Here is a 26,496-nt window from a genome sequence, read left to right as displayed (position 1 = left end):
AGAACGCAGACTCCGCCGACTGGTTAGCCGAGGACAGCTAACTCTACCGGTCATACTTTTCGCCAACGTCCAGTCTCTGGCTAACAAGATGGACGATCTCATCAGTCGGTTGGCAACACAGCGGTACATCCAGGATTGTTCCGTTCTATGTTTCTGTGAAACGTGGCTCGGACAAAGGACCCCCGACGAGGCCGTAACACCGGCAGGCTACAGTGTGTACAGAGCTGACCGCAGCGTGGAGGAATGCGGTAAAACACACGGGGGAGGAACAGCAATCTTTGTCAAACAGTCCTGGAGCACCGACAACACGGTAATATCACAGTCATGTTCTGAGGATGTGGAGTATATTTCCGTGAAGTGCAGGCCTTTTTACCTGCCCAGAGAACTGCAGTCTATCATTCTGAGCACAGTGTACATCCTCCCCTCGGCTAACGAGGACACAGCACTCAGAGAGCTGCACAACATAATCAGCAGACATGAGAACTCATATCCTGATGCTGCTTTAGTTATTCTGGGAGATTTCAACCACTGTGATCTCCGGAAAAGCATCCCCAAATTCCATCAGCTTCTTAATTTCCCCACTAGGGGAGACAACACCTTGGACAAATGCTACTACAATATTAAAGGTGCTTATGCTGCTGTCTCCAAGCCGCATTTTGGTAAATGCGACCACCTTGCTATTCTGCTACAGCCCACCTACATCAAGAAGCTCAAAGCAGGCCCAGTCACAGTGAGAACTGTGAAGATGTGGACTGAAGATGCACTAGCAGAACTGCAGGGGTGTTTGGAAGCCACAGATATGGACACTTTTAAGGTAGCCACAGACAACATACATGAGTACACAGATACTGTTAGCAGCTATATTGACTGGTGCACTTCAATCTGCATTCCCACCTGGACTATTCGTGTGTTTCCCAATCAGAAGCCCTGGTTCAATGCGGATGTACGCAGCAAGATCAGGAACCGGTGTGCAGCTTTCAAGTCAGGGGACATTATGGAGTACAGGCATTCCCGCTATGAGCTCCAGAAATCCATTCGGGCTGCCAAGAGGACATATACCCAAGGACTGGAGAGCTGCTATAGGAAAAACAACACAAGGAGCATGTGGCAGGGGATCCAGTCAATTACTAACTACAGAACAGATGCAAACAGAACTGTGATCTGGGATGCTGCTCTACCTGACAACCTCAACTGCTTCTACGCCAGATTTGACCAACAAAACAGAGACATTCCCTTAAAGGCCACCTGTGATCCAGAGGAGAAAGCACTTCAGCTGAGGCACACACAGGGCCTCGGGGCTCTGAGGCGGGTGAACCCCCGCAAGGCAGTGGGACCCGACCGAGTGGCACTGAGAGTACTGAGGGCCTGTGCAGAGCAGCTGGCAGGGGTGTACACCCACATCTTTAACTCCTCTCTCTCACAGGAAACAGTCCCACGCACCTTTAAGTCCTCTGTCATTGTGCCGGTCCCTAAAAAACCAAACACAACCACAATGAATGACTTCAGACCTGTGGCACTCACTTCAGTTGCCATGAAGTGTCTGGAGAAGCTGGTGCTAGAACAAATAAACTCTGTGGTTCCAGACACTGTTGACCCACTTCAGTTTGCCTCCTGGACTTTCTCACAGACAGGCCACAGGTGGTGAGGATGGGAAAGAAGGTCTCTGCTGAGCTCACAGTGAGTACAGGAACCCCGCAGGGCTGCTGCCTCAGTCCTAAGCTATTTTCACTCTACACATATGACTGTGCCTCCAATCAGGACAATAACACCATCATCAAGTACGCGGATGACACGACCATCCTCGGCCTGATTAAAAGGGAGGACAAGTCATCATATAGAGACCTGGTCCACAGGATCATTGCCTATGGGGAGGACAATGATCTGGTTCTAAACCTGGACAAAACAGAAGAACTCATTCTGGATTTCAGGAAAAAAGCCCCCTCTCTGCAGCCTCTCGTCATCAAGGGGACAGTGGTTGAGCGGACTGAGAGCTACAGGTTCCTGGGCCTTCAGATCAGTGAGAGCCTCAGCTGGGCAAAACACACTGCAGCTACAGTGCAAAAAGCTCAGCAGAGGTTATATTTCATCAGGCTGCTGAAGAAGGCCAGGCTCGGACTCCAGCCCCTCACCCAAGTCTACAGAGGACTTGTGGAAAGTATCCTCACCAGTGGTAACACAGTGTGGTACGGAAACACCACTATGGCTGAGAGGAAAAAACTGCAACGGGTCATAAAGACAGCAGAGAGAATCATCAGCTCTGATCTCCCCTCTATGGACACTATATACACCCAGCGCTGCAGGTGGAGAGCACAGTGTATCCGCAAGGACAAACAGCACCCAGCACACACCCTGTTCAAATGGGTGGACTCAGGCTACAACCTGAGGCATCGCAGGCCTGTGAGCATCAAAACTCACAGGGCCCGCTTTCACAACAGCTTCTTCCCAGCCACTGTCAGGCTAGTGGCACAGGACATTAAGGAGGGATGGAAACACCTCACTCCCCACTGACATTATCTGCCCCCACTCACACAGAATGTGCAATATATCCATTCCTCAACATGTGCAATACACTGTAAATCGAGCATTGTTTGTAAAAAAAATTTAGTTAAATAAGAAATGTCTCCTTTTTATTTTTTTATTTTTTATTTTTTATTTTACTTACTCTTGTCTTATATAGGATTGTATTGTATTGTTTTGCATGTACATCTGCACTGTTTTTACTTGCACTAGCCTCACCTTTATTATTTTTTATTTATGTGTATTTTTTACTTGCCTGACTGGAAGAGAACGCACAAGACCGTACCTGTACTGTATTGTACCTGTGCAAATGGCAATGAAAACTCTATTCTATTCTATTTGTCGTTATGGAGACAAAAAGTCACTTGTGAGTGGAAATTGAGGTTTGTGTTCATTTCAGAACATCATATCTTTGGCATTAAAGCTGGGAATGCATTTGCTTTGGGGTAATGCATTTGCAGGATTTGATCAGTTGAAATGGAATTTCCAGGAACATATACAAAAATGAGGAACATGCAGCTGCATGCATTGCAGTATCAACTTTTTGTACATATGTAGGCCCATTGTACCTTTTGAAGAACATAAAGTTTCATTTAGATTTGTTGAATACCAAATCACCAAATACCAAAATACCATCACTTTGTTGAATATCTTGGTCATCTTATGCCCAGATGCAACTCTGGCATTGTGTCATTCTTTTAATAAATTGTGACTTTAAATTTGTGACTGTTCTTAATCAGAATATTTACTAGTATTTCAAGTCTGGATACCATACATCAAGTGGCGCTGATGTAGGAAGCCATCAAAGTATGTTTTATTGTGAATTAATGTTCTATTTGAAATGATCAAACCATGGCCAGACATTTGGTTGGATATGAAACACTTTTTGGTCATTTTCTGCCCAGACCCAACTTTGGCATTGTATAAATTTATTTATATTATGTAATTTATTTTATAATATTTTCCTTCTGGCTGTTCTTACCCAAAATATCTACTAGTCTTAGAAGTTTGGAAGTCATGCACCAAAATTGCCAAGCAACACGATTTAGCTGAAATTAGACAGAAAATTGTGTCAGGCTGCACATTGTCAGGTCTTTCCCTGCTTTGCTGCCAAAGATAGGATCCTCCAAAATCAACACAAACCCCATTTTCTACCCACAAATTACTTTTTGGGTACTGCCTCCTTTTTTTAAGAGCCAGTATCTCTAGAATGACAAATCCAATGAGGCTAATGTTTTGAATGTTCTTTATTGAACATATAAAGAACATTTACACAACGTTTGAGCAAAATTGGAGTGGTCACCTCCCACACCTGTGGTTGATTTTTCTCGGAATGGCCCCTCTTATTTACCAATTGCATGGTTCCTCCAGATGTTCCTGGGCAGTTAAGCCCGCAGCCACTTGGTGTCACAAAAGGTGGTCAGGCTGTAAACTTTGAAGAATGTCATGAAATATTTTGTTTTAGGCTACAACTTCAGTATGGAAAAGCTGATTGAACCTTGGCCTGCATTTTTAAGATTCATACCTCAGATGTTTGGTGACACTGAGGAATGTATGATGAATCACAAGGCTGATGCTGCAATTTCATGGACTGGCTGGGTCTTTTATCACCATTGTGCTATTACGGGAAAACAAACAGTTTTCACCATGAATGTCAGTGTAGTACTATTTTATTGTGACCGTTTGTTTTATTTTGTCACAACCGATTCTGTAATTGATTTCATATTGTAGATGGGCCTGATAACATTCCTTTCTCCTGACATGCCTAATGTGTTTTTGATTAGTTAATTTAACATGTTTTACTTGTACAGGAGATGTTAGATTTGTACTGCTCTGGCAGGAGGGGTGGGTAGTGTGCTGAATAACGGACAAAGTTCGCTTAAGTTGAACATTTATTTTCGCAAATTGATTACCATGTAGATTAGCATTAATATTAACCCCTTAAGTATTGCCCCTTAGAAAATGACATACCCAGAATAAAATAGTTACTATTCTTGAACCCTTTTGACTACAGGCATAATCCTGGTCTCTTCTGGAAGATAACCCTTTGGGGGTTGTCAGAAAGGTAACCTTTTGGGGAGTCAGAATTACTCCACATATTACTGAACCAAAGTTGCCGAAGCTCAAACACTGAAAAGATTTTCTGTGTTTGACTAGATACAGATTGTATTGTAGCTGTGCCTTGTGCGCTTAGAAACACAATGGAGCCAAGTCACAACTGGACAAATCCCCTTTCAAATTTGTGGGCCATATCACCAGAAATGACCATTCTGCATTGTTTTTTCTAAACTATGACTAGGAAGTTTCCAAAAAGGAAATTTGGAGACTCCAAAAGGACACATTGAAACTAAATGATATTATGGGTCTTATGAGGTGTAAAATGCTTTTATGGGATGTTGTGATGCACCACTTTACCAAGGGGTGGGGTATAACTTGTCTTTGGTTGGGAATGGTCACACGTTACAAATTCTAGGAGATGAGCTTTATGTCTCTGTGAGCTAAAATACAGCCTCTGCCAACTTCTGCTAACTGCTTCTGCTGTATTACTACAATTACTCTGCGGAGAGGGTCACTTAAGTAATATTGACATTTTACACTGGAGTTAGAGAGGATACTGATTACAATATGCTGCATTTGAGGTGATTCATGTGCCAATAGCAGTGAATTACATACCGCTTTAGCCCAAGCTAATGAATAGCTAAACAGCTTAGAAGGCTTTACTTGTATTGCAAGAGGGGCAATACAACCCCTTCAGCTACCTCCTGTTCTACATTGGTTAGAAATGTACATTCAACAGCATACAGTATCTCAAAATCACCAATCAGGAGCAGGCTCGCTGAGCTCCAGGCCACGCCTTTTCCATCCATGTGATCAACCAATCACTAAGAGTTTCCATCTCCTTCTCCATGTGCTGAGATTCTACAGAGCCAGCAGATGCTGTGCTCCATGTTCTGCATGTTTCCTACTGCTGAAGCCAAACACTCCAGTTTGATGCCTCTTCTGAATATTTTTGCAGGCATGTGACCAAGTACTATTCTACTATAACGTAGCTCCAGAAGAAACCACATGTGATACAGATGTGGTATACAAAGTATTATACAAGGTATTGAATGTCTATTAATAAAATGCATATGTGTGTTAAGATAATACCTTGAAGGATATAATGTTGTTCCTTCTCTATAAGCACACTGAATCAGTTAGTTTAAGTTCAAATTGATTATTTTCAGCATATGGCTGCACATGTTACTCAAGCAGCAAGTTAAAATATATACCTAGGCCAGTAAATAACACAGTCCGTTATGTAATTTTCCATAATGGAAGTCATGACCTTCCTCACGCGGAGTAGGACCATTTAATCAAGTCAAGACACTGAAACATTTGAGGAAAAAAAGGTGTGTTTGGTAGATCATCTTTTTTTTCCCACCAGCTTTATAATGAATAATTGCACTAGTAATTTCCCTTGCTGATTTCTGAGTTATCGGTCAATCACAAAGAAGTGTGCCTGTTACTCACCGGCGCAGTGCATCTGAATGGCAGGAATATTTCTGTGGTGAACGGAGCAGCTCTGCTGTGCTTCATCCCATTTCCTGTTGCTCACCTTCTGCTCTGATCTGGGGGGCCTGTGTTGCCATGGAGATGTCATCAAGTGCACGCGCGGCTACGAACCCGTGGCCCAAACACCTGCCCCTTCGTACTGCAGGGCACAGAGTTTTATGAGCCAAACACTTACAAGCTGTTTCCAGCTTTTTAACTGGAAACAGTGGAGTCCGTTATTCTTCTAGTCTCCACATGTTTGTTTTCTTGATCTAGTTCTGCAACATTGTGCACATTCACTCTTAAAAGGCACCTGAGAGGTTGTAAAAATAATACGTCCTGTGTACGTTGAGGCTTCATTTAGATTCAGCTTGTTTTTTTTGCATGTCTTGTAAGATGCATCCTGCCATCAGTGCAGAACATCCTTCCTCTTCCAGGAAGGGGTGAGGTGACATTCAACACTCTGCTTCTCAGAATTAGGAATTGAAATGACTATGGGAACATGACCAGATAAGTATATCTTGTGTTACACTGTTTTACACCTTTATTGCAAAGGGTGAAATACTGATTTCAATGGTTGGCCTACCGCAGGGTCTGAAACTAGCACACGACCACCTGCCAAATGCGGGTAGGTTAAGCCAGTGCCAGACTGCCCTGCGTTTGGACTGGTGACACATGGATAGGCTTGTGTTCACTCTTCATGGAGCTGGAGTTTTTCATTCCTGTCATGAGTTACATCATGCCTCTGAGTGCTGACAAGTACCACCATCACCCTGATGATGCACCCCATCCCTTTCCCTCTCTCTTCTAACCTTTTCCCTCTCTTCTATCCATTTTCCTCTCTTTTCTATCACTTTTCCTATCTCTCTCTCTGTCTCCCCCATCCTTTCCCTCACTCTCTTGTATCCACTTTTCTCTCTCTTCTCTATGGCCTTCGGCACTGTTTCACTCTTTCCACCTGATGTACTTGTTCTTCTTTCAGCTGCTCTTAGATCTCATGACATTTGTCGCATCATTAGCTCACCCGCACACTTGCCCCCTGCAGCTGAAGTGGAATATTCACCCCCCCCCTTACCCAATGGCAGCATTTTCCACTGGCCCTCTGCCCTCCAGCACAGACTGTCCATTCACAGCATTCAAATGAGTGCTGAGTAAATGATTGTGTGGCTAGCACAGCAGTGCTGGTCTTTGCACAATGCCGTTGCTGGCCGTTACAGCGCCTGAGGCCGGTGTAGCGTGCTGAAGCCCTGAGGCTCGGAGCTCCGGCCCGTCTCCTGCGCCTCCTGTCACGGTCTGAGCCGAGCCAGGCAGTGGGGCGATGGCGGAAATCCGCCCGTAAATCTCAGCCTGGTCCAGCTCAGCTCGGCGGAGCGCAGCGGCCTGCGTGGTCCTGCTGTTGATTTATGGAGCGCTCTGGCTGTTTGGAGAAGAGCTGCGAGTGTTGATTAAAGTCACAGAGAGGTGGAACACCTGCTCAGGCGCTCTCTCTCTCTCTCTCCCTCTCTCCCTCTGTCTCTCTGTCTCCCTTCTTTCTTTCTCGCTCTGTCTCTCTCTCTCAGACTATCTAATTTTCATTGATGGTTCGTTCTTAATTCTTCTGGTCTGTGTACAATTATCAAGATCCCAGGAATGCTTTATTGAAACATGCAATGTAAAACAATTGCATAATGTCCTCAACTTTGTGGTTCATTGAACAGTACATGATGCACAGTTCTCCTGTGTTTATGGTAAAACTCTAGTAAGACTCTTTTGTTTATGATAAAATTCTGTAATAATATAATTCATTTTTTGGCTCTGTCGAGTAATGGACTCGGTTTTGAGAGGCCTCGGGCATTGTCTTATCTGCTGAGGGATGTTTCAGTTTTGTCTTTGACCCAGAATCCTCAATGGTTGCACATTCTGTGGGTGGGGAATGTAATGTTTTCTGATTTCACGGTCATTGTCTCCTGTCTCCAGTTTTGTTTGCTTGTCCAGAGTTGAGGAACACAATCTGTAAACACTGTGACCCCTGAAATGCTTGTCTCGTCCATGCCTTCTCAAGATCCCGCTCAAACAACAAGTCTATGCTGCAATGTCGTTTAGCTTAACTTTTCAGATCTAATCCATTTTTAGGAGGCCACATGACATGGTTCTCGCTAAGCCAGAAAACACAAGTTGCTCAATGGCTTTATATGTGCTATCTTAACAACCTGCTTTATGTCAAAGTCTTACGAGAGTTTTCTATTGACCTTTCCTTAACGACTCAAAAGCATGATTCATCATTCAACACAAACCAAACTCTTCAGCAATAAAAATGTCAGGAAAACTCATAAGAAGCGTTACTTGGCAGTCCCATAAATTTAGCAAGCATTGTTCGGTATATAGGCTCTTTTGTGCTTGGGTTCCTTGCAGTGTTAAAGGTTTACAGTGTGAAAACGCGGGGAATACGGAGGCTGTTTGGAATTCCTCCTAGCTTGTTATTCTTAAAAGGGTCTTGGAAGTGATGAGCCTCCTCTTTGGTATGGAGTTCAGGACCCACTTCTGACTGAGACGCTCCTCCAGCTCCGGGGGTAATAACCCTCTGTGATTCTGTTGTCCCATTTTATTTTTTTAAATAGTTATTTTAATTTAGTGGGGCTCCCTGGGAATGCCAGGAATCCTCGCGTTTATCGGAAACATGAACTGGCACATTCCGGAACGGCGCGCATGTGATTCCAATTAGGAAGCGCGGCAGACACCTGATTGTGGCTCCGCCTGCCTTGCCCGCCCGGCCGGCTCGCCCCCCCCTCCACGCTGCCCACCGCTCAGCGCACTCACAGGACATTAATCACCCACTGCTCCTCTAAAGACCTGTCAGGGGTATCACCCACTGCTCCTCTAAAGACCTGTCAGGGGTATCACCCACTGCTCCTCTAAAGACCTGTCAGGGGTATCACCCACTGCTCCTCAAAAGACCTGTCAGGGGTATCACCCACTGCTCCTCTAAAGACCTGTCAGGGGTATCACCCACTGCTCCTCTAAAGACCTGTCAGGGGTTTCACCCACTGCTCCTCTAAAGACCTGTCGGGGGTATCACCCACTGCTCCTCTAAAGACCTGTCAGGGGTATCACCCACTGCTCCTCTAAAGACCTGTCGGGGGTATCACCCACTGCTCCTCTAAAGACCTGTCGGGGGTATCACCCACTGCTCCTCTAAAGACCTGTCGGGGGTATCACCCACTGCTCCTCTAAAGACCTGTCGGGGGTATCACCCACTGCTCCTCTAAAGACCTGTCGGGGGTATCACCCACTGCTCCTCTAAAGACCTGTCGGGGGTATCACCCACTGCTCCTCTAAAGACCTGTCGGGGGTATCACCCACTGCTCCTCTAAAGACCTGTCGGGGGTATCACCCACTGCTCCTCTAAAAACCTGTCAGGGGTATCACCCACTGCTCCTCTAAAAACCAGTCAGGGGTATCACCCACTGCTCCTCTAAACACCTGTCACCTTTTCTAAAGATCTGTCTGGGGTCAGCGCTTTGAAGGGCCTGCTGACAGCCAGTTCCACACTTTCATTGTAGAAGGTGGAACCAGCCCATCATTCCACCTTGTGCCTGTACTGAGGCTCTGACTCTAGGAGTCTGACTCTGGCTCTCTGGGGGGTCAGACTATTTGAGACTCTGACTCTCTGGGGCTCTGACGCTTCACTCTCTGGGACTCTCTTTGAGGCTTTAATTATCTGAGCTGCTGAGTCTTTTGAGACTTTGAGTGCACACAGTAAAAACAAGCTTTAAGGCGCATTTCAGTGAACTGCTGTCTGATTGGAGACATGCTATTCAACCAGCTTCTGAATGCATGCAACCAACATTGAATGCAAAATATTCATTTAATTAATTCAGGGTCTGTACCCTAATATATTAACTGATAATTGTAATGTTTCAGAGTGGGAACAAGTTAATTTAATGAAAGTGCATTTCTGAGTTATGTCTATGCTACTGACATTGAGAAGAAAAGCCATACATCTATCAGTCTTTGAGGTCCCCATGGGTGCCTGGTGCGTAGTGTGAGTAGATAACCTAGCACAATGATTTACTGCGTCTGTTTAGAGTCTGGCGTGGGTCCCCACCAGAGCTCAACATCTGAGCATTGTTTCACCAGAACCAGGTTTGTGAAAACACATGTGCTATCACCATGACTTATCACACGCCACATGATAGAGTGCTTCCAATTACCCATGGATTCATGGGGGTAAAACAAATATGCCACAGTCTGTCTGCTGGAATATCATTTGCTGGATGCTGTTCTTGGCGTTTCAAAAAAGGAATTCTTCGTGGTTCACAATTACATATTTTCCATTTATTAGGTTTTCGGTTGATTAAACATGCTTTTCACACAGCTTTTTGAAGACCTTTCATAGTTCATTTTATCCCCTGAAATTGCAACTTATTATTCCAGTTTTACTTTTGGAAGGGTGTGGGGGGGAATGAACCGTTTAACTGTTTCCACTCTACACTTTGATAATTTATTTAGCAAATATGGAATTCATTATTAACCACTTTATTCTGTAATTATACCACTGTTCAAATTAAATTGCTTGTATTGCTGTAAATGTCTGATTTTGCTGGAGTACCTGCTCCCTCCCTAAACCTTACAGTGGGGTTGTTAGTGCTCTCCTCTCTGCAGATATCTCTGTGTCTGCCTGCCAGCCTGTCTGGCAGTGAAAGAGGGTATGGTGTCCAGGTGTCCTGTATTCCTCTGTAGTGTAATGGCTTTTGCCCGATCTGTCATGAGTGTTCACTCACTGTTACTGGGTGAAAGATGTCCTGCATGCTATCCACTCATAAGAACAGAGTGCATGGCCTTCCCCTCTCGTGATTAACTTGGTGTTGACTCACACTTATTTTGTCACACATTTAATCTAGCAATCCCATAAATTTACCAGCTGGCAGGAACATTGCTGCTTTATTTATGCATACACTCAGTGAGCACTTTATTAGGTATTTATTACGCCTTTTTTTAACTTATTGGTCTTCTGCTGCTGTAGCCTATCCACATATACGTTTGATGTGTTGTCTGTTCAGAGATGCTCTTTTGTATGCCACTGTTGTAATGCATGGTTATTTGCGTTACTGTAACCTTCCTGTCAGCTTCGACCAGCCTGGCCCTTCTCCTCTGACCCCTCTCATTAACAGCGTGTTAATCCTCAGGGGCAGATGATGCTCCAGGTTAGACCAGCCTTTCAGCCGCTTCTCTGGCCATCACATTATGACCTGCTTTCCCCTGCCCTCTCCCCTGCATGTTTGTTTGTAGACTTGTGGTTGATGTGAGTGGCAGGCTATTCCCTCTGCAGCTCTGGCTAATCCCCTCCTCCCATTGAGGCTCTCCTCCTCACACCTCCTCTTCCCCTAATTCCCCCCCACACAGGTGCTTACACAAAGTAGGTCATCTGGCTCTCTGCACTGGAGACGGCTCATCTGCTTTCATCCTGGGGTGCGCTTGTTCTCGACAGTGTTCACTTTCCAACTCCAATGTCCTCTCTCTATCCAGGATGAATTGTGGTTGTTTTCACCTCGGTGGTATACAGTAGTGTGCAAAAATGTTGGCACCCCTGGTCAAAAAGCCTTTTACAATTAATATCTAAGTGAACAGAAGTGAACCTGACTTCTAAATGGTATAACGTTGAACATGGCACATTTCTACAAATTTTAAAGCAAGATTGCTTTTTTTTTTTAATTACATTTTTAAAATAATAAAAGGAAAAAGGCCCTGTGCAACCCTGTACTTTGTAACTCCTCCTCAGGCTACTGTAACAGCTTGTAAACACTTCCTGTAGCCAGCTAAGAGTCTTTAAATCCTTGCTTTTGGAATTTTCCCCTATTCTTCCTGGCAGAACACCTCTAACTCAGAAATATTCTTCGGCCTGCTTGCATGTACAGCATGTTTGAGATCTCCACAGGTTCTGTGGTGGCCATTCCAAAACCTTCATCCTTCTTTCCTGGAGGTACTGCATGGTTGATTTCAGGGTATGCTTTGGATCATTGTCTTGCTGGAATACCCCACCTATCTTTAACTTCAATGTCTGGACTGACTCTAGAATTTCTTTATATTTGGTGAAATCCATTCTTCCTTCCACTCACAATATTTCCTGTGCCCCCCAGCTGCCACACAACCCCTAAGCATAATGGATTCACCTCCATGCTTCACAGTTGGCAAGGTGTTCTTCTCTACAAAGGCTTCAACCTTTTTTCTCCAAACATACCTTCTTTTCCTGGTGGCCAAAAAGTTCAATTTTGGTTTCGTCAGTCCAAAGCACATTGTTCCAAAAGGCTTCACGCTTCTTCTTTTGCAAATGTCAGATGCTTAATTTTGGGTTGCGGTTGTTCTTTCTGGCAACTCTGGCCTTTTAGGCCTTTGTTGTTTAAAGTATGTTGTATTGTTTTCCTGTGATATCCTTTTGCAGTGATATGTGGGTTCTTCTGAGCATTTCTCACCAGGCCAGGACTGCATTTTACAAATATGGAATGCATGCATTTTAATTTGAATCATTTACTAATATGCCTACTGGCATTACACCAATCTTATATTTGTTATTACAGACTGTATACTTATTAAGCCCCTTTACATTTGTGGACTACAATGAAAATATAACCAATTATTTTGATGTAGAATAGAATGCTGTAAATATTACAACATTTGTAAAAAAAACCCAAAAAAAAAAAAACCTGTACTAACCTGTACAGTGTTTATATGAATATTTCTACTCTCACTTAATGCTTCATGCTTAATCCTACTATGCTTTTATTAAATCCAACTGATAAGAATCTATTGAAATACATAAGATGACAACTGTTGATCTAACTAGCATACAGCCAACTTATAGTAAATCATACTCTATAGTAAACACAAAAAATGTGTTTGTGTCCTTGCACACTAGTAGGTATGTTGCATTAATCGACAGTATGGAAGTTTCCTGTTGTGCACTATTTCAGCTTTGTGAAGTGGGAAGTCACTGAGTCATGAATAGTCAGGAAAAATGTTGGATTTTATAAGTGCCAGAAACAGTAAGTTACTGTATGTCTAGTGTTTTTACTCTTTCCTGAGGTGTGACTGCTAGCTCGGAAAATCTATCTTTTTTTAAATCTGATAAATGTCAATGTTTGTTTTTTGAGTCATCTGCTATCATATCCAAATATCAAGACACAAATCTCTTAATTTCACTTTACTGTCTGAAAATGTAATCTAAAAGCAAGGTTTTGGCACAACTTTCAGAATGCATTTCATTAGACTGAATGTGGAGTATGGTGTGTAGATAAGAGGGGAATGAGATTTGGTAGTGACGCATCAACATTTGGAAAATGTCCAAGACTTTTTATAGTCTCTTTATTTGATCATGATCTTATTTTTAACACCTAATTACTCAATCGGTGTGCCTGGTACCTATTAAGGTCAGTGTGGACTTTTCGTACATTTCATAATATTTCTTCATCTGAGATAGTAAAAAGTTGATAAAACAAGCCCTAAAGCCTCGAGCTAGTGCTTAATCTTTCATGTTTACTCAAGTTTGTCTGCAAAAGATGTAACGTATGTGAAAAATGTCTAAAATTAGATCTGAGGGCTGCTGGGTGGCTCATTCGGTTAAGGCACCACGCTGTGCTGCATGGATGAACCTGAGCACTGTTAATGAATAAACACCTGTCAATGTGTGGAGAAGGGCACTAAAGCACATGTTTCAGTGTTCCCGAGAAGATACCTTTGTTTTTGTTTCATTATGCCTCTCCCTCAGGCGCTTGCTTCCAGCAGGCTAGTTTTGTATGGAATCGGCACGCAGGGGTGGAGCTCTTTCCACTTGTTTTACCCAGTCCTGTAACTTTTCTTGGCAAGAAGGTTTCTAGGTCCTTGGAGGCTACATTTTCACTGTCACTCTCAGGCCCGCATCTCTTTCTTGCTCCCCAGGCCTGGCATTCTGATCTGTGTGTAGGTCGACACCCTGCTAGCTGTTATGCATGCAACCTTATTCCCATGTATATATTGGTGGCTGTATTAAATATATATCTCAGTTTTTTATTATTGCTGTCATGGAGAATTTTGTCATGATAATTATCTATTGTTTTATTGCTCAGTCCAGAATCATGTACACGCTCCATGTCTTGACCAATCACATACACAGGCTCCATGCCGTGACCAATCGCCTGCAATGGCTCTATGCTTTGACCAATCACACACACAGGTCCATGCGTTGGCCAATCACCCGCACAGGCTCCATTATGCCTTGCCCAATCACACGCATGGGCTCCATGCCTTGACCAATGACATTCATAAGCTCTCTGCCTCAGGCATGCAGCTGCCGAGGTGGGTCTGCTGGGAGTAAGTGTGCTTCCCTCCCCGTTTCAGCTGGAAACTGTCAGGAAAGTCATCACAGAAGAAAAATGATGGAGTTCATTTTGCCAGTAATTAACACACAAAAATGTGCATCAATATGGAATCTGGAACACACTTTTTCCAAAGAAAGGGTTTATTTGTCCTTACGCTACCTCTTGCACTCCAGTACTGGCCAGTACATTATGTACAGGAATATCGGAAAATAGTGGTCACTTTGGGTGGAGATGCTATCCACCCTATAACCCTGGATCAGTTTTAGCATTCAGCGTGAAATGATGGGAGTCAGGATTAGAGCTGGGCTATCTGATCCAGGATCAGTCCTTAGGACAGTGTCTTCCTGGGGCTTTACATACACAAAGCAGGGCCGCGTCTTATGAAAAACCATTCACCTTGAAAGACACATTCTCTCCCTTCAGGTAGCAGAACACCTTGACAGCAGTGCTTCTATGATTGTACCTCTTTTTGCCTCTTATTGCGTCTGCTTACCATTTTAAATGCACTTTCATAAGTTGTGTTGAAGTTAAAATAAAGTTTTCAGACTATTTTAGAACGTGGTCAGTAACCATCACACACCCATGTCTCATAACTATTTAGAGGAAGAGAGTGGTCTTGCGAATAAGGAATTGGAAACATACGGTATACAGCAGCACTAATATGAAGGAAAGCAATTCATAGTGTAGCAGATAAACTGTCTCTGCTGTAGGCTGGCCTTGCTTTTCCTTACAGGCTGTGTTCTCTCTGTTAAATAGCCGCCTCATCAGATGTGGGTTTAAACTGGCTGAGATTACAGCTCTAACCGGAATGTTCATGCCTTGTCATCCTTTAGAAGCCCTGCCTAGGAGCTCTGAGTCATCCCAAGAGAATAAGAGAGGTTGCACTCTGAATATGTGCTCATTGGTAGATCCATCACCTGTCAATCATGGTCATATTAAAACATGATTGGCTAGAGCCCTCTGATTGACATTGATGTTTTTGACACCTATAGAGATGCTGAGAGTTAGATGTAAGATTACTGCGCCACTCTTTCTGCCTTTAGCTCTTCAGATGTGGGTTTAAACTGGCTGAAATTACAGCTCACACCTTGACATCCGTTAGAAGCCCTGACTAGCAGCTCTGAGTCAGCCCTAGATGAATAAGAGAGGTTTCACTCTGAATATGTGCCCATTGGCAGATCTAATGCTAGAACATATTCAGATGATCTACCAATAGAGTAAGATGTAAGATTACTGTGCGCCACTCTTTCTGTCTTTAGCTCCCTCTCTTGCCCCCCTCCCCTCTCCATGCTGTGTGTGTGTGTGTGTGTGTGTGAGACATTCATCTCTAATTCCATGTACTTCTTCCATCCCCAGGGTCAGGAGAAGGATGCGGGAAGATTATCCAGCGCTTTCCGGAAAAGGACTGGGATGGCACGCCGTTCCCGCAGGGCGTGGAGATGGTGAGCGTGAGGCGGCTGTGCGGGGGGTGGCGGCCGTGCTAGCGATGTTCCAGCAGACAATGAGCTGCAGATGAACAGGGGGAAGCAGATAAACTAGGACCAGCTGCACACATAGAGCAGAGCTGAGTGCCGATGCACGGAGCCCGAAATGAACAGCCAGCCAATCACACCTGCAGTCCCCCTACTGCTGAACTCAGCAACACAGGGCTGAATTCATCAGCCTCTGCCATAACACACTCTCCACGATTTGTCGCAGCTGTTCCTTTTCCTGTGCATCCTGGGTGTAGGTGATTGTACTGTATTTGTGTTGGTTACGAGACGGTCCATATCTTTGGGGAAGTGGAGACCAGAGAACTGTGCAGAACCAGGTGCAAGCTGGGACACTGTCACACGTTTCCTTACCTGCATGCTTGGACATGTCTTCAGAAAATAGCTTCCACACCTGTGTCTTAATTGGAATTATGAGCACTAATGGAGTGCTGTTGAACAGAAGTTGTGTTGTCCTCAGTGGCTTATGGCAGTGCAGTGTAGTGGTCATATCTATTTATTTTTTTCATAACTTCTGAGGCATTATAAATGGCTTTGGTAAGAAGTTTGAAAGTTGAAGTCTCCTCCTGCAGGCCGTGGCCCTTCCCCCCTCATGTAAGCTCTGGCCCATCTCTCCTTCTGTAGGATGGCCCATGTACTTCACTCCTGAGAATGACAGATTACTGACCCTGTCAGCTGCTGGGGTCAGCGGCATGGCTACAAAAAAATATAAATCCTCTCCTCCTCCACACCATCCAGCTCAGGTTTGCTGTAGATCCTGGGAGAAAAATACCTGAAAAAAGTTATAATTGTTCAATAATTGAGCTATCTTATCATTTGATAAGTTATATTTTATGAAAGTACAGCTGAGGTCACCGAGATACATTTCCATATAAGTACGAATGTGTGCTTGTTTGAAATGTGCAATGGATATCGGCATTTCCTGTGTCAGCCAATGCAGAATGGCCGTTATCAGACACTGTGTAAACCCTGTAGCCCCTTCCCCCATCAGAGTCCCCAACTCCCCGTCCTGCCCAAAACCCAGTCTGTTATCTCTCTGCTGCAGGCACGTGACTTCTGGGCTTGATTTCCAGATTTGGGATCTCTCCGTCTATCTGCCTATGTCTCCCTCCCTCTCCTTCTCTGTCTATCTCCCTCAGTCTGCCCTTCCTTCCTCTTCCTGTCTCTCCTCCTCCCTCGTGCTTCCCCTCTCCCACACAGCTCACCCATAAGGCCACACAGAGTGCTGCTCAGAACAGTAGCAGTTGGACTGGCCTCGCAGGTCCCTGCCACTCTTGGCTGTGTCTGGAGTCTGGTTTGTTTATTTATTTTATTTGTTTGTTTGTTGACATGATGCAGGGTTTTGTAGGCAGCCATTTTGTCCTGAATTTTAGTCATGAAAAACAGACCGTGTCTGTGAGGCTCCGGGTTCTCAACCTGCAGTGTCTACCGCTGGCTGCAGCCCCTGTTGAAGCCCTTCTGTTGGGCTGATTTGTTGCCGAGTAACATGTATATTGGCAACAGCCTACCACAAGCCCTTGCTGCCTGCCTCATGTGGCCCCAGGTTCCTGCTGAGTTTTGATTGGTAAGCCAGTCTCTTTTGGCCAGATCATTCAACAATAATGGAGCTCTCTGCTTTGATAACGTCTAAACTAAACTGTGCCCTGAGTCAAAATGACGGTCCAGTTGTACAATGAAACATGATACAATTTCAGGAAAATGAAAATTTTGTTTTTGTTTATTCTGTACCAAACCCAGATCATTTTTTGGAGTAAGTCCCCACAAAATATGAACTATAGTATGAACTGTGAAATGAACTCTTATTACAGTTCATATTTTTCTAGAAAATGGACGTGGATGGCTAACACTTTATTGACTGACTTGATTTACCTGGAGCCTGCTTAGCGGGTAATAAGCCACGCTTTCACACAGCATCCTCGCCTTTCTGAAATGTTATCTGTTGAGGGGTGTTTGGTGTGCTGCACAGGGTGAGGACAGTGCACTGGACACCTCTAATGCTAATGGAGGTGCAGGCATCATGCATGTTCATCATGGCTACAGCAGGCATGCGCCTCTCCAACATGCATTAAATGCAACATAGCCTACATTGATAGGCTACTAATGATCGTGTGGGTGAAATGGCGCTGGTCGAAGCAGTGCAGTCCAAACCCCCCTCCCCCCCATATTCCCTCTTGACCTCCTTCCTCTCCCTGTCTGTCTCCCTTGTCCAGTTACAATGGCTGGCTTACTGGCTGAATGTATCGAAGAAGTAGCCGGGGGGGGGGTAAATTCACTTCAAACGACTCCAAAACAGCTTTGTACAGCAAGTTATGTTTCCAGAGGCTGAGTGTACAAACACAAATTTTATAGCATTTGTTCACAATTATGGACATAACTATCTTTTTATAGATCATGCCAGCTCTTTTTTCCACGAGTGCACCGTTCTCAGGTTGCATGTGGCACAGGAAATGGTTCCAACCAAAAATAATATCAAATATGTTTTTGTTTTCTTTTGGGTGGTGGGGGGTGCCCCCCGTATTGAGTAATATACACTCATACAACCTCTGGAGACATAACATCTCTGTACATGCCAGCAGTTATAGTTAAAAGCCAGCGGGTTGTCAGAAATTTCTGTAAGTATGTGAAATACCCTTCTTCACACACACCAGCCTCTGTGACTGAGATTCCTGCTTTGTGCTTTTAAGGTAAATGCCACCACGGTGTTTACCGTATTACAGGGCAGTTGCATGTGTGGCTCATTACACTTCGTTTTGTCACTATTTGCACATTTTCACCGTATTTTGAGGGGGAAGGAAAGGCCACAGTAAGCAAATGCCTTATCGGCTGTACTCGGCCAAAGACCGGTGCGGCAGAGAGCTGTGCTGCTGTGATGGCCCCCAGAAGACTCTGCAACCACAAATGAAGCACGCGGCGGAGAGCAGGGAAAGCGTGTTTTAAATCTTTATAGGCCATTTTAAGAAACGCATCAAGGAGCCAGATCACTCCCCTTGGCATGTCTGCACATCGTAAAAAAGGAGAGTTAGGTGACCCTGCACAGTAACCGTGGTTTTATTCAGGCTTAGCTGGAGCTGACTGGCCTGTTCAACTGATCATGGAGTGTTCACCTCCTCCTTCAAAACACCTCCCCATTCCTGTTCCCCTGAATCTGCACACTGCTCTCCCTGCGCACAGTCATCCTGCTTTCATTGGAGCTATCTGTGCTCCTGCATTGGTTGGCTAACGGATTTTGCAGTGGGAGGACTGTTCTGATAGAAAAAAATATATAGACGCAAATGAGTGGGGACACCTGAAATCAATATACTGTATGTATTTATGGCTCTTCTACGCTTAAGTGGCTCATGGCTAAAGACCTTCTGATGTCATGGATGGAAATATGACCGATTCTTTTCCATAAAAGAGCGAGTAGCTTCCTTTTTCTCTTGACGGAACGGAATTCAAACTTGCCAATGAGGTGCTTTGGGAAATTCCACAGGAAAAAGCACTTCTCACAATAGGAGAGGTGTTAATAACTGAGGGAGGATGTCGGGGCGAGATTCCCCTCATACAGAGGATTTCTGAGCTGGTTGATGCCAAAATTCACTGCACGCTCTGTCATTGACTTTATGTTCGCAATATTCCAGAGGAGCAAAACAGGCTGGTATGTCATAAATATGTTAAAAAACCTGGAGAAAAAACAAGTGAACTATAAATAGTCACCTCTGTTGAGTATGAGCTCATTCCAGGAATCTGGGGTCTCCAGGGGAGAGTAAGGAATACTAAATGATGTGGGTAATGGGGCAGGGAATGGGCCTGCTGACAGATAGCCACCCTGTTACTTTAAGGTGACCTGTAAATAAATCTCCTGGTCTTCTGGGGTTTCTGTTTTCTTTTAAATCTGACTTTTCGGCCCACAGTGCATACCACAGACTGGGGCTCAAAGACGCCTGCAACCCCAGCATCTTCTACGTGTCGACTTTAATCTCCCACATAGTTCGAATTCACATCTGGAGATAATAGAGGGCTCTGGTGTGCCCTTGCCGTTTTTGTTTTTGAATATTTCTAAGCATTTCAAGACGTCAGTGCTTGCACGCTGACTTTGGTTCTGACCCTGTTCGGGGGGTGTGCGTTGCTGTTCTGGTGACGGAGCCCATGGACAACCAGATCAGCGTTGTCTACTCTTCATGCTGGGCTGGCACAGCTAACAGAGCACTCCAGACAAACAACTCATCATTCCCCCTGCTCCAGAATCAGCGATTCTTGGAATGGCTTCTGATAATGCCAAAGAAAAATATTAGGATATATCTCAAGTCCTGAGATAAAAGACTCAATGACTGAAGACATGTCCACCCACATAATGATTTTTTTTCTCATCTTGAGAATTTGTGGGACCAGTGTGTCTGGATAAGTGCGGAACGTGGTGATGGGTATTCTCCATATGTACTTTTATTTCTGTTTGTCTTGGACTCCACTGTTTCCCTGTGCAATGCCTTCCCTTATGGTGTGAATTTTTGACCTTCATGTCAAATACATTGGAAACAAACATGTCACGAACATGAAAATTTAATGTTCAGAACTCCATTGATGTTCATTGGGCGGTCTTTATACATGCTCTTGAATTTGCAACAGTCTGCCCTAAGTCAAGCCTAGAGGGAATGGCAGCTATTCATAATTTGTTATTTAGCTTTTATCCAAAGCGACTTTCCGTTGGTTAGACTTAGTAGGGGACAATCCCCGCTGGAGCAATATTGGGTTAACGGCCAGTCCCAAGAACTGTGTGCATCTTATTGTGGCCACACTGGGGCTTGAACCTTCTGGGTCCCTGTCATGTAGCTTAGCCACTAGCCTACAGACTGCTCACATTCATTAACTCCCATAACTGGAAAAAGTGCACTGAGAACCCCATTGGCAGAGCTGTCTGTGTTGATTTTTGGTTTGTTTGTCCCAGTGGGAATGGGATAATCCTATATATGCCAACCATTTACCATAATCACATAATGGCTACCATACAGAGAAACTGATGATCAGTGTTAGACTGACACATTTTGTCTATTATTGTTTTGTATAAAAAGCTACTAGATAGTTGCCACATAATTTACTCTCCCCCTACATGAAGATTGTGGGTTTTGGCCCTATTCCAGTATGTATCCCACAGCTGCGTTATGTTCTGATTATTAAAGTCATGTCTGATCTGTGACCACATAATTAAAGTAAATGAGGGTTTTTAGACAAGTATACGTTCCCATTGGCTGATTGTTTTCATAACAAACCAAGATGCCGGTTGACCATTGGGTCCATTTGCCATTCATAAGTCCCTCTCTTAGATGGATGATCCATGAAAAAAAGATTTGGTTTTTCAAACCACTAAGATAAAATGTGTATGGGCTGTTGCCAGAAGAGCTGGAACATGCATAAACAACCTAGATGGTAAATGGTAAATGGACTGCATTTATATAGCGCTTTTATCCAAAGCTCTTTACAATTAATGCCTCTCATTCACCCATTCACACACATACTCACCCACCAATGGCGATAAGCTGCCATGCAGAACACAGTCTGTATAGGATCTGCATTCTGTTTGCTGGAGGGTAGTGTCTACATTCTGTCTGCAGTCATATAACATCTCCATTCTGTCTATAGTCTTATAGCATCCATATTCTGTCTGTGGTGAATTTTTTGTTGTTTCCCCAATGTTCTGGTGAGACACCTCTTTAGTGTCGTTGAAGGGGGCCATTCTCATACTCTAGTCTATTTAATCAACATCCATCTTTAACTGTGACTTCAAAAGCAGACAGGTGTTTTTATTTCCCTCACAGATAGAGTTTAGAGACTTTTGCATTTTTGTGATTGTGAACTCATCAAAATGTGTCGGTGAAGTTTTAACTGACAGCTGAAGCTGTTTTTAATTTAAAGTTGAATTTTTTTATGGGTGAAATATGTTGTTTTACTTTCTGAAGACGTATTCTTCATGTCTGAGTATAATGTGCTGTGTGGCAGGGAATGCACTGTAGAAAAGAAATATCCAGAGTTGAAGCATAACATTATTGTTTGCCCCATAAAGGCATTTGACAGACAAAAATATCAGCTGCCAGAGGATTTTCAGATGTATTGCAATGTGTACACTCAGACTCTGGCCCATTAAAAACCGAAAAACATAATTTATTTTCTTTTGTGGTCCTGTTATCCGCAGTGCAATGCTGTCCCTCAATAGTGCATTCACAGTAGGCTAAATCATCTGCATCATGTGCTGTGAGTGAAAGAGCTGTTTTGAAAGGCCACGATGACATTATAGGAGAGAGGAACCTTGGCAGGATTTTGGACTATGGTGCATAGCTGATTAAATTCCATTGTTTGAAACTGGGTACCGGGTTTCAGTGTCACAGGGGATTGGCTAACATGCAAACTTACAGGAGCTCAGCCTTTGATTTGCCCTTTTCTCAGAGTTCAGCATTTGATTGGCCCTTCTCCAAAATGCGGAACATTGTTGCCAGGGGCTCACCATGTCTCTCAAGGACAGGCTACTGTTCCCACAACAAACCCTGTGCAGGCACCAACTGGCTCTGGGCTTCTGAAACTTCCTGCCCTGGGACCTCTGTAAAATGTTCTTGGCTCTCTTGTCAGACTACAGAAGTAAGCAAAATGTACAGGAAATTAAAACATTTCTTCATGCTGAATGAATTTCCATGTAAATGGTACAGCTGAAATGCATTTGATAACTTGAGAGCATAATGGTTACTGCTTGTAGCATTCAAATAAGCAAACAATACTATGGTATTTTGGCAAGTGTTGGCTTAAAAATGGAAAAATACAACTCCTGGTCTAAATTATCATTAAGTGACACAAGGCCTTAGACAGTGAAAGTTAAATCCAGGTCTGTACACTAAGATATTTTAGGAGCACACCATTGCATCTCAAGTAGACCTGATTCTCAATTAGCTAGTTGGCACACATTTCAGGAGCAAATACTCCTAAAACAAGAGCATTATGCACTGAAAAAAAGCCCAAAAATAAGGCAAGTATTCTGTCCTGTCCAGCATAAAAAAGTGCATTTAGTTGACACAGTCCCCCTTAACTGCTACCCATAGAAACACCAATGGATTGCAACTAGTACTTGTACAATAATTATTTGTCTGTGCTTGCAACATTGTTTGTGGCCATGGTTTGTATGCAAAGGGCTTTCTTATACTGTGCTGCAATCTATGGGCTTTGGACTGTTGTGTTCAGTGTGGGGCTTTGGGCTGTTATGTTCAGTGTGGGGCTTTGGGCTGTTGTGGTCAGTGTGTGGACTTTGGGCAGTCTGATTCAGTGCGGACTTAAAGATGATAAATGGTGGAATACTTGGGGCAGGATTTGCATTTGGATGAAATAATGTTTTTTGGTATGAACACGCTATATTTAATGTTTTGTTTTGCTCACGCTATGTTTTCTGAGTCTTATCCCCATGAGTCAATTCTATTAAAAATGCTCACATTGTCATCTTACTCCGAAGAGTAAGGAAATCATCTGTTAGCACATCAGGTTTGAGTGACTGAGCACTGGAACTTGGCAGTTGAGCCAAATAATGATCTTGGTCCTGTATTAATGGGAGAATTTTTGGTTGAGAAGATTCCCTCCACATCTGTATGTCTTTGGGTTTCACAGTAACACAGGATAACAGAACATTTTGTTTTCAGGACGCAAAAACATGTTTGTTGTTTTGCTGCTGCTGTTATGCGTTTCGCCTTCTTGGCATTTTGACTATGAGAGTTGTTTGTGGCGCATTGGAAGACCTTTCGACCAAGTCTCCATATGTGATTTAAACTTTGCACGTTATTTGCAAGTTATTTAAAGAGATTGCTGTGACAAGCTTTTCTTTTCGCTTGCGAATACCAATCACAGCAGAATTTCCTGTGAAGATTTAATGTTTTTTTGTTTTTTTTAGTAGGAAAAAATGCTACTGAGGCCCCATTTCCTATGAGGAAGGAATTTGACCTCGACCAGCAAATAGTTAACGTTTGTGTCACTTCTCCTGTCTGGCACGCCGACTTTTTCAAACACTGCTCCCCTCCCCCCCCAAGTCCCCATTGTGATGTGGAATGCGAGCCGTGCAACGCGCTTCCGGATTGGACGGAGAGCTGTTTAGGAAACCGGTAACAAGGTGCAGAGCTGTCTCTGAAAGGAAGAGTGCGTGTGGCTGTGGGCAGGGCTCCGGCATCAGTGCGGAGCGACAGAGTGAGTGAGCGCTCGCGCTCTGGGGACCGGAGAGGTGAGTAACGGACTGAGCTGCAGGGTTGCGCGTGGCGACCAGGGCTGACATGTCTACCAGCACGTCTGTCTTGGGATGTTTGTGCAACGAGACCGAAACGCAAACAAAGGGGTGCATTCCAGCCACTGAGATAACTTTCAAGTCAGGGAGAATGCATTTAGATGATATTTATGTCTTTGCTTGTTTGCCTGGAAAGTCTATGTGTGAGTAATCGACCCGCCTGACACAGGACCACAGTCCCCCAGCCAGACTATGAGCCATTGGTCTGCCTGTCACAGTCGGGTCATCTGGGATTTGCGGTCTTCAGGTCCAGACAGACTTGCCCCCAGTGTGCCAAGATGAACATAAATCTTCCGTACAAAGGATATGTGCTGTATTATTTTTGTACATTGTTGTGACTTGTGACCCATTGGCTGAATGGTAAAGCACTGTGAGGCTCTCTAGAGGGAGAACCCAATATGTGAGCATCTTCTTGCCTATTCTCAGTTATGTTAGTCCATTGCCCCTGTACCCAACCACCAGCCCCCTCATTGCACTGTGTTTGCGTCTCGGTGTGTATTTCTGTCTGTGTATATGTGCCTCTCGCCTCATATGACCAAGGAACAGAATTTAAGCTGAAAAGTACATGGCAGCACATATATAGGTTGTGTGCATGTTCCCCTCCAGACCTGCCCCTTGGGTGCTTATCTTACTGAGGGTCTTGTGTTCCTCCTGAGGCTGCAAATGTGGTGTTGAGTCCCAGTGTTGGTGTGAGGCTATGAGTGTTACTGTGGAGTGTTGAGTCCCAGTGTTGGTGAGAGGCTGAGTGTTACTGTGGCGTGTTGACTCCCAATGTTGGTGTGAGGCTATGAGTGTTACTGTGGGGTGTTGAGTCCCAATGTTGGTGAGAGGCTGAGTATTACTGTGGCGTGTTGAGTCCCAGTGTTGGTGAGAGGCTGAGTGTTACTGTGGAGTGTTGAGTCCCAGTGTTGGTGAGAGGCTGAGTGTTACTGTAGAGTGTTGAGTCCCAGTGTTGGTGTGACTCTATGAGTGTTACTGTGGAGTGTTGAGTCCCAGTGTTGGTGAGAGGCTATGATTGTTACTGTAGAGTGTTGAGTTCCAGTGTTGGTGAGAGGCTGAGTGTTACTGTAGAGTGTTGAGTCCCAGTGTTGGCGTGAATTTGTGGATGTTTCTGTTGGATGTTGAGTCCCAGAGGGTTGCAGAGACTGTGTTTCCGACTGTCAGGGAGAAAGCTCTTTTTTGTTGATTAATACCAGGTTAATGACCCCCCTCCCCGCCCACCCCCCCACACCAGAGCCCCAGCAGAGGAATGCCAAGCATCCTAATCTGATGCAGGCCCTCTCCCGCCTGATTGGCCTTATTAATGTGCAGTATACAGTGACCTGGTTCAGACCAGTAGGCCGCTTGAGAATGGCCTGTAGGGGACTGAAGAGGGAGCGATGGGCTCTATGTGTGATATATTTACCAGAAGGGTCTGCAGACATCTCCCCAGAGCCTGCGTGGGGGGTCCCAACTGCACAGTGCAACACCCTCTTCTCATAGCTGAGCAAATTCCTGCCACAGTCCAACGTCTTTCGGACGTTTGAATCTGTCATTCCGATGATGAACTAACATGCGAAGGGAAGACTGTAGCCGGATGATTCCTGCCTGATATTCTCATATTATCCGAGAAGAGCGAGGTCTTCATGAGGAATTTAACTTTATATGGAAACTCTGGCTACGAGAGAGAAGAGAAGGGTGGGCAAGAGTTTGCCCAGTGATCTTCAGCAGCAGAGCTGGCCTCTAACTGTCGCAGGGGAGCTATTCCCTTATTCTAGGAATCGGGGTGTTCATAAACGCCTATCGACAGACATAATGAGCATAATGAATCCTGATGAAATAGCAGCTGGTGGTCATTAGTGCTTTTAGGCCAGCTGGAGGGCATGACTGTTCGTTGGGCTTTAGTACAGTGAACCATTTTAAATAAAAGGTTCCGCTCCATCCAAGCAGTGAAGCCTTAGACATAAGCAGAAAGCTTTCATTACCTCTGTAGGCCATGATCGGGCCGGTCAGAGAGCGGGAGAGGAGAAACACACAGAGCGGGCGCTCAGAACCTCAGCTCCCTGTCATTTCCTGGTATTTTTTATTTTCATTTTTTGGGTGTGTACGTCATGGCTCCAAACTGAAAAATGACTCACAAAGGCCGCGTGCCAGATTGTAGGATTCAAAACAAGGTCATCGTGGGGATGAGGCTCGAGTACGTTGACGCGGGGACGGAGATGCAGGATGAGAGGAGTCGTGACTGAACCGTAACCCCCGACTGCTCCACTGCATCCTGCTGTTTTCACTACTGACTTTGAATTTTGCTGTCCACTGAAACACCTGCTGGATTTTTACTGCCTTTATTTACAAACAATGCTATGCT

General features: G+C 44.4%; 1 protein-coding gene across 1 annotated transcript in view; it reads left to right on the top strand.

Annotated features, from left to right (window-relative positions):
• The window catches only part of LOC133111378 (myotubularin-related protein 13-like), a 99,493-nt gene that overhangs the window by 6,141 nt on the left and 66,856 nt on the right, over positions 1-26,496 (top strand). Inside the window, exon 2 of the mRNA XM_061221675.1 lies at positions 15,738-15,823. Within this exon, the coding sequence (XP_061077659.1) occupies positions 15,738-15,823 (86 nt within the window). The remainder of the gene's footprint in view (positions 1-15,737; positions 15,824-26,496) is intronic.

The sequence above is a fragment of the Conger conger genome, chromosome 15, assembly GCF_963514075.1.
Source record: "Conger conger chromosome 15, fConCon1.1, whole genome shotgun sequence".
Taxonomy (NCBI): domain Eukaryota; kingdom Metazoa; phylum Chordata; class Actinopteri; order Anguilliformes; family Congridae; genus Conger; species Conger conger.
This window is presented reverse-complemented; position numbering and strand designations above follow the sequence as displayed.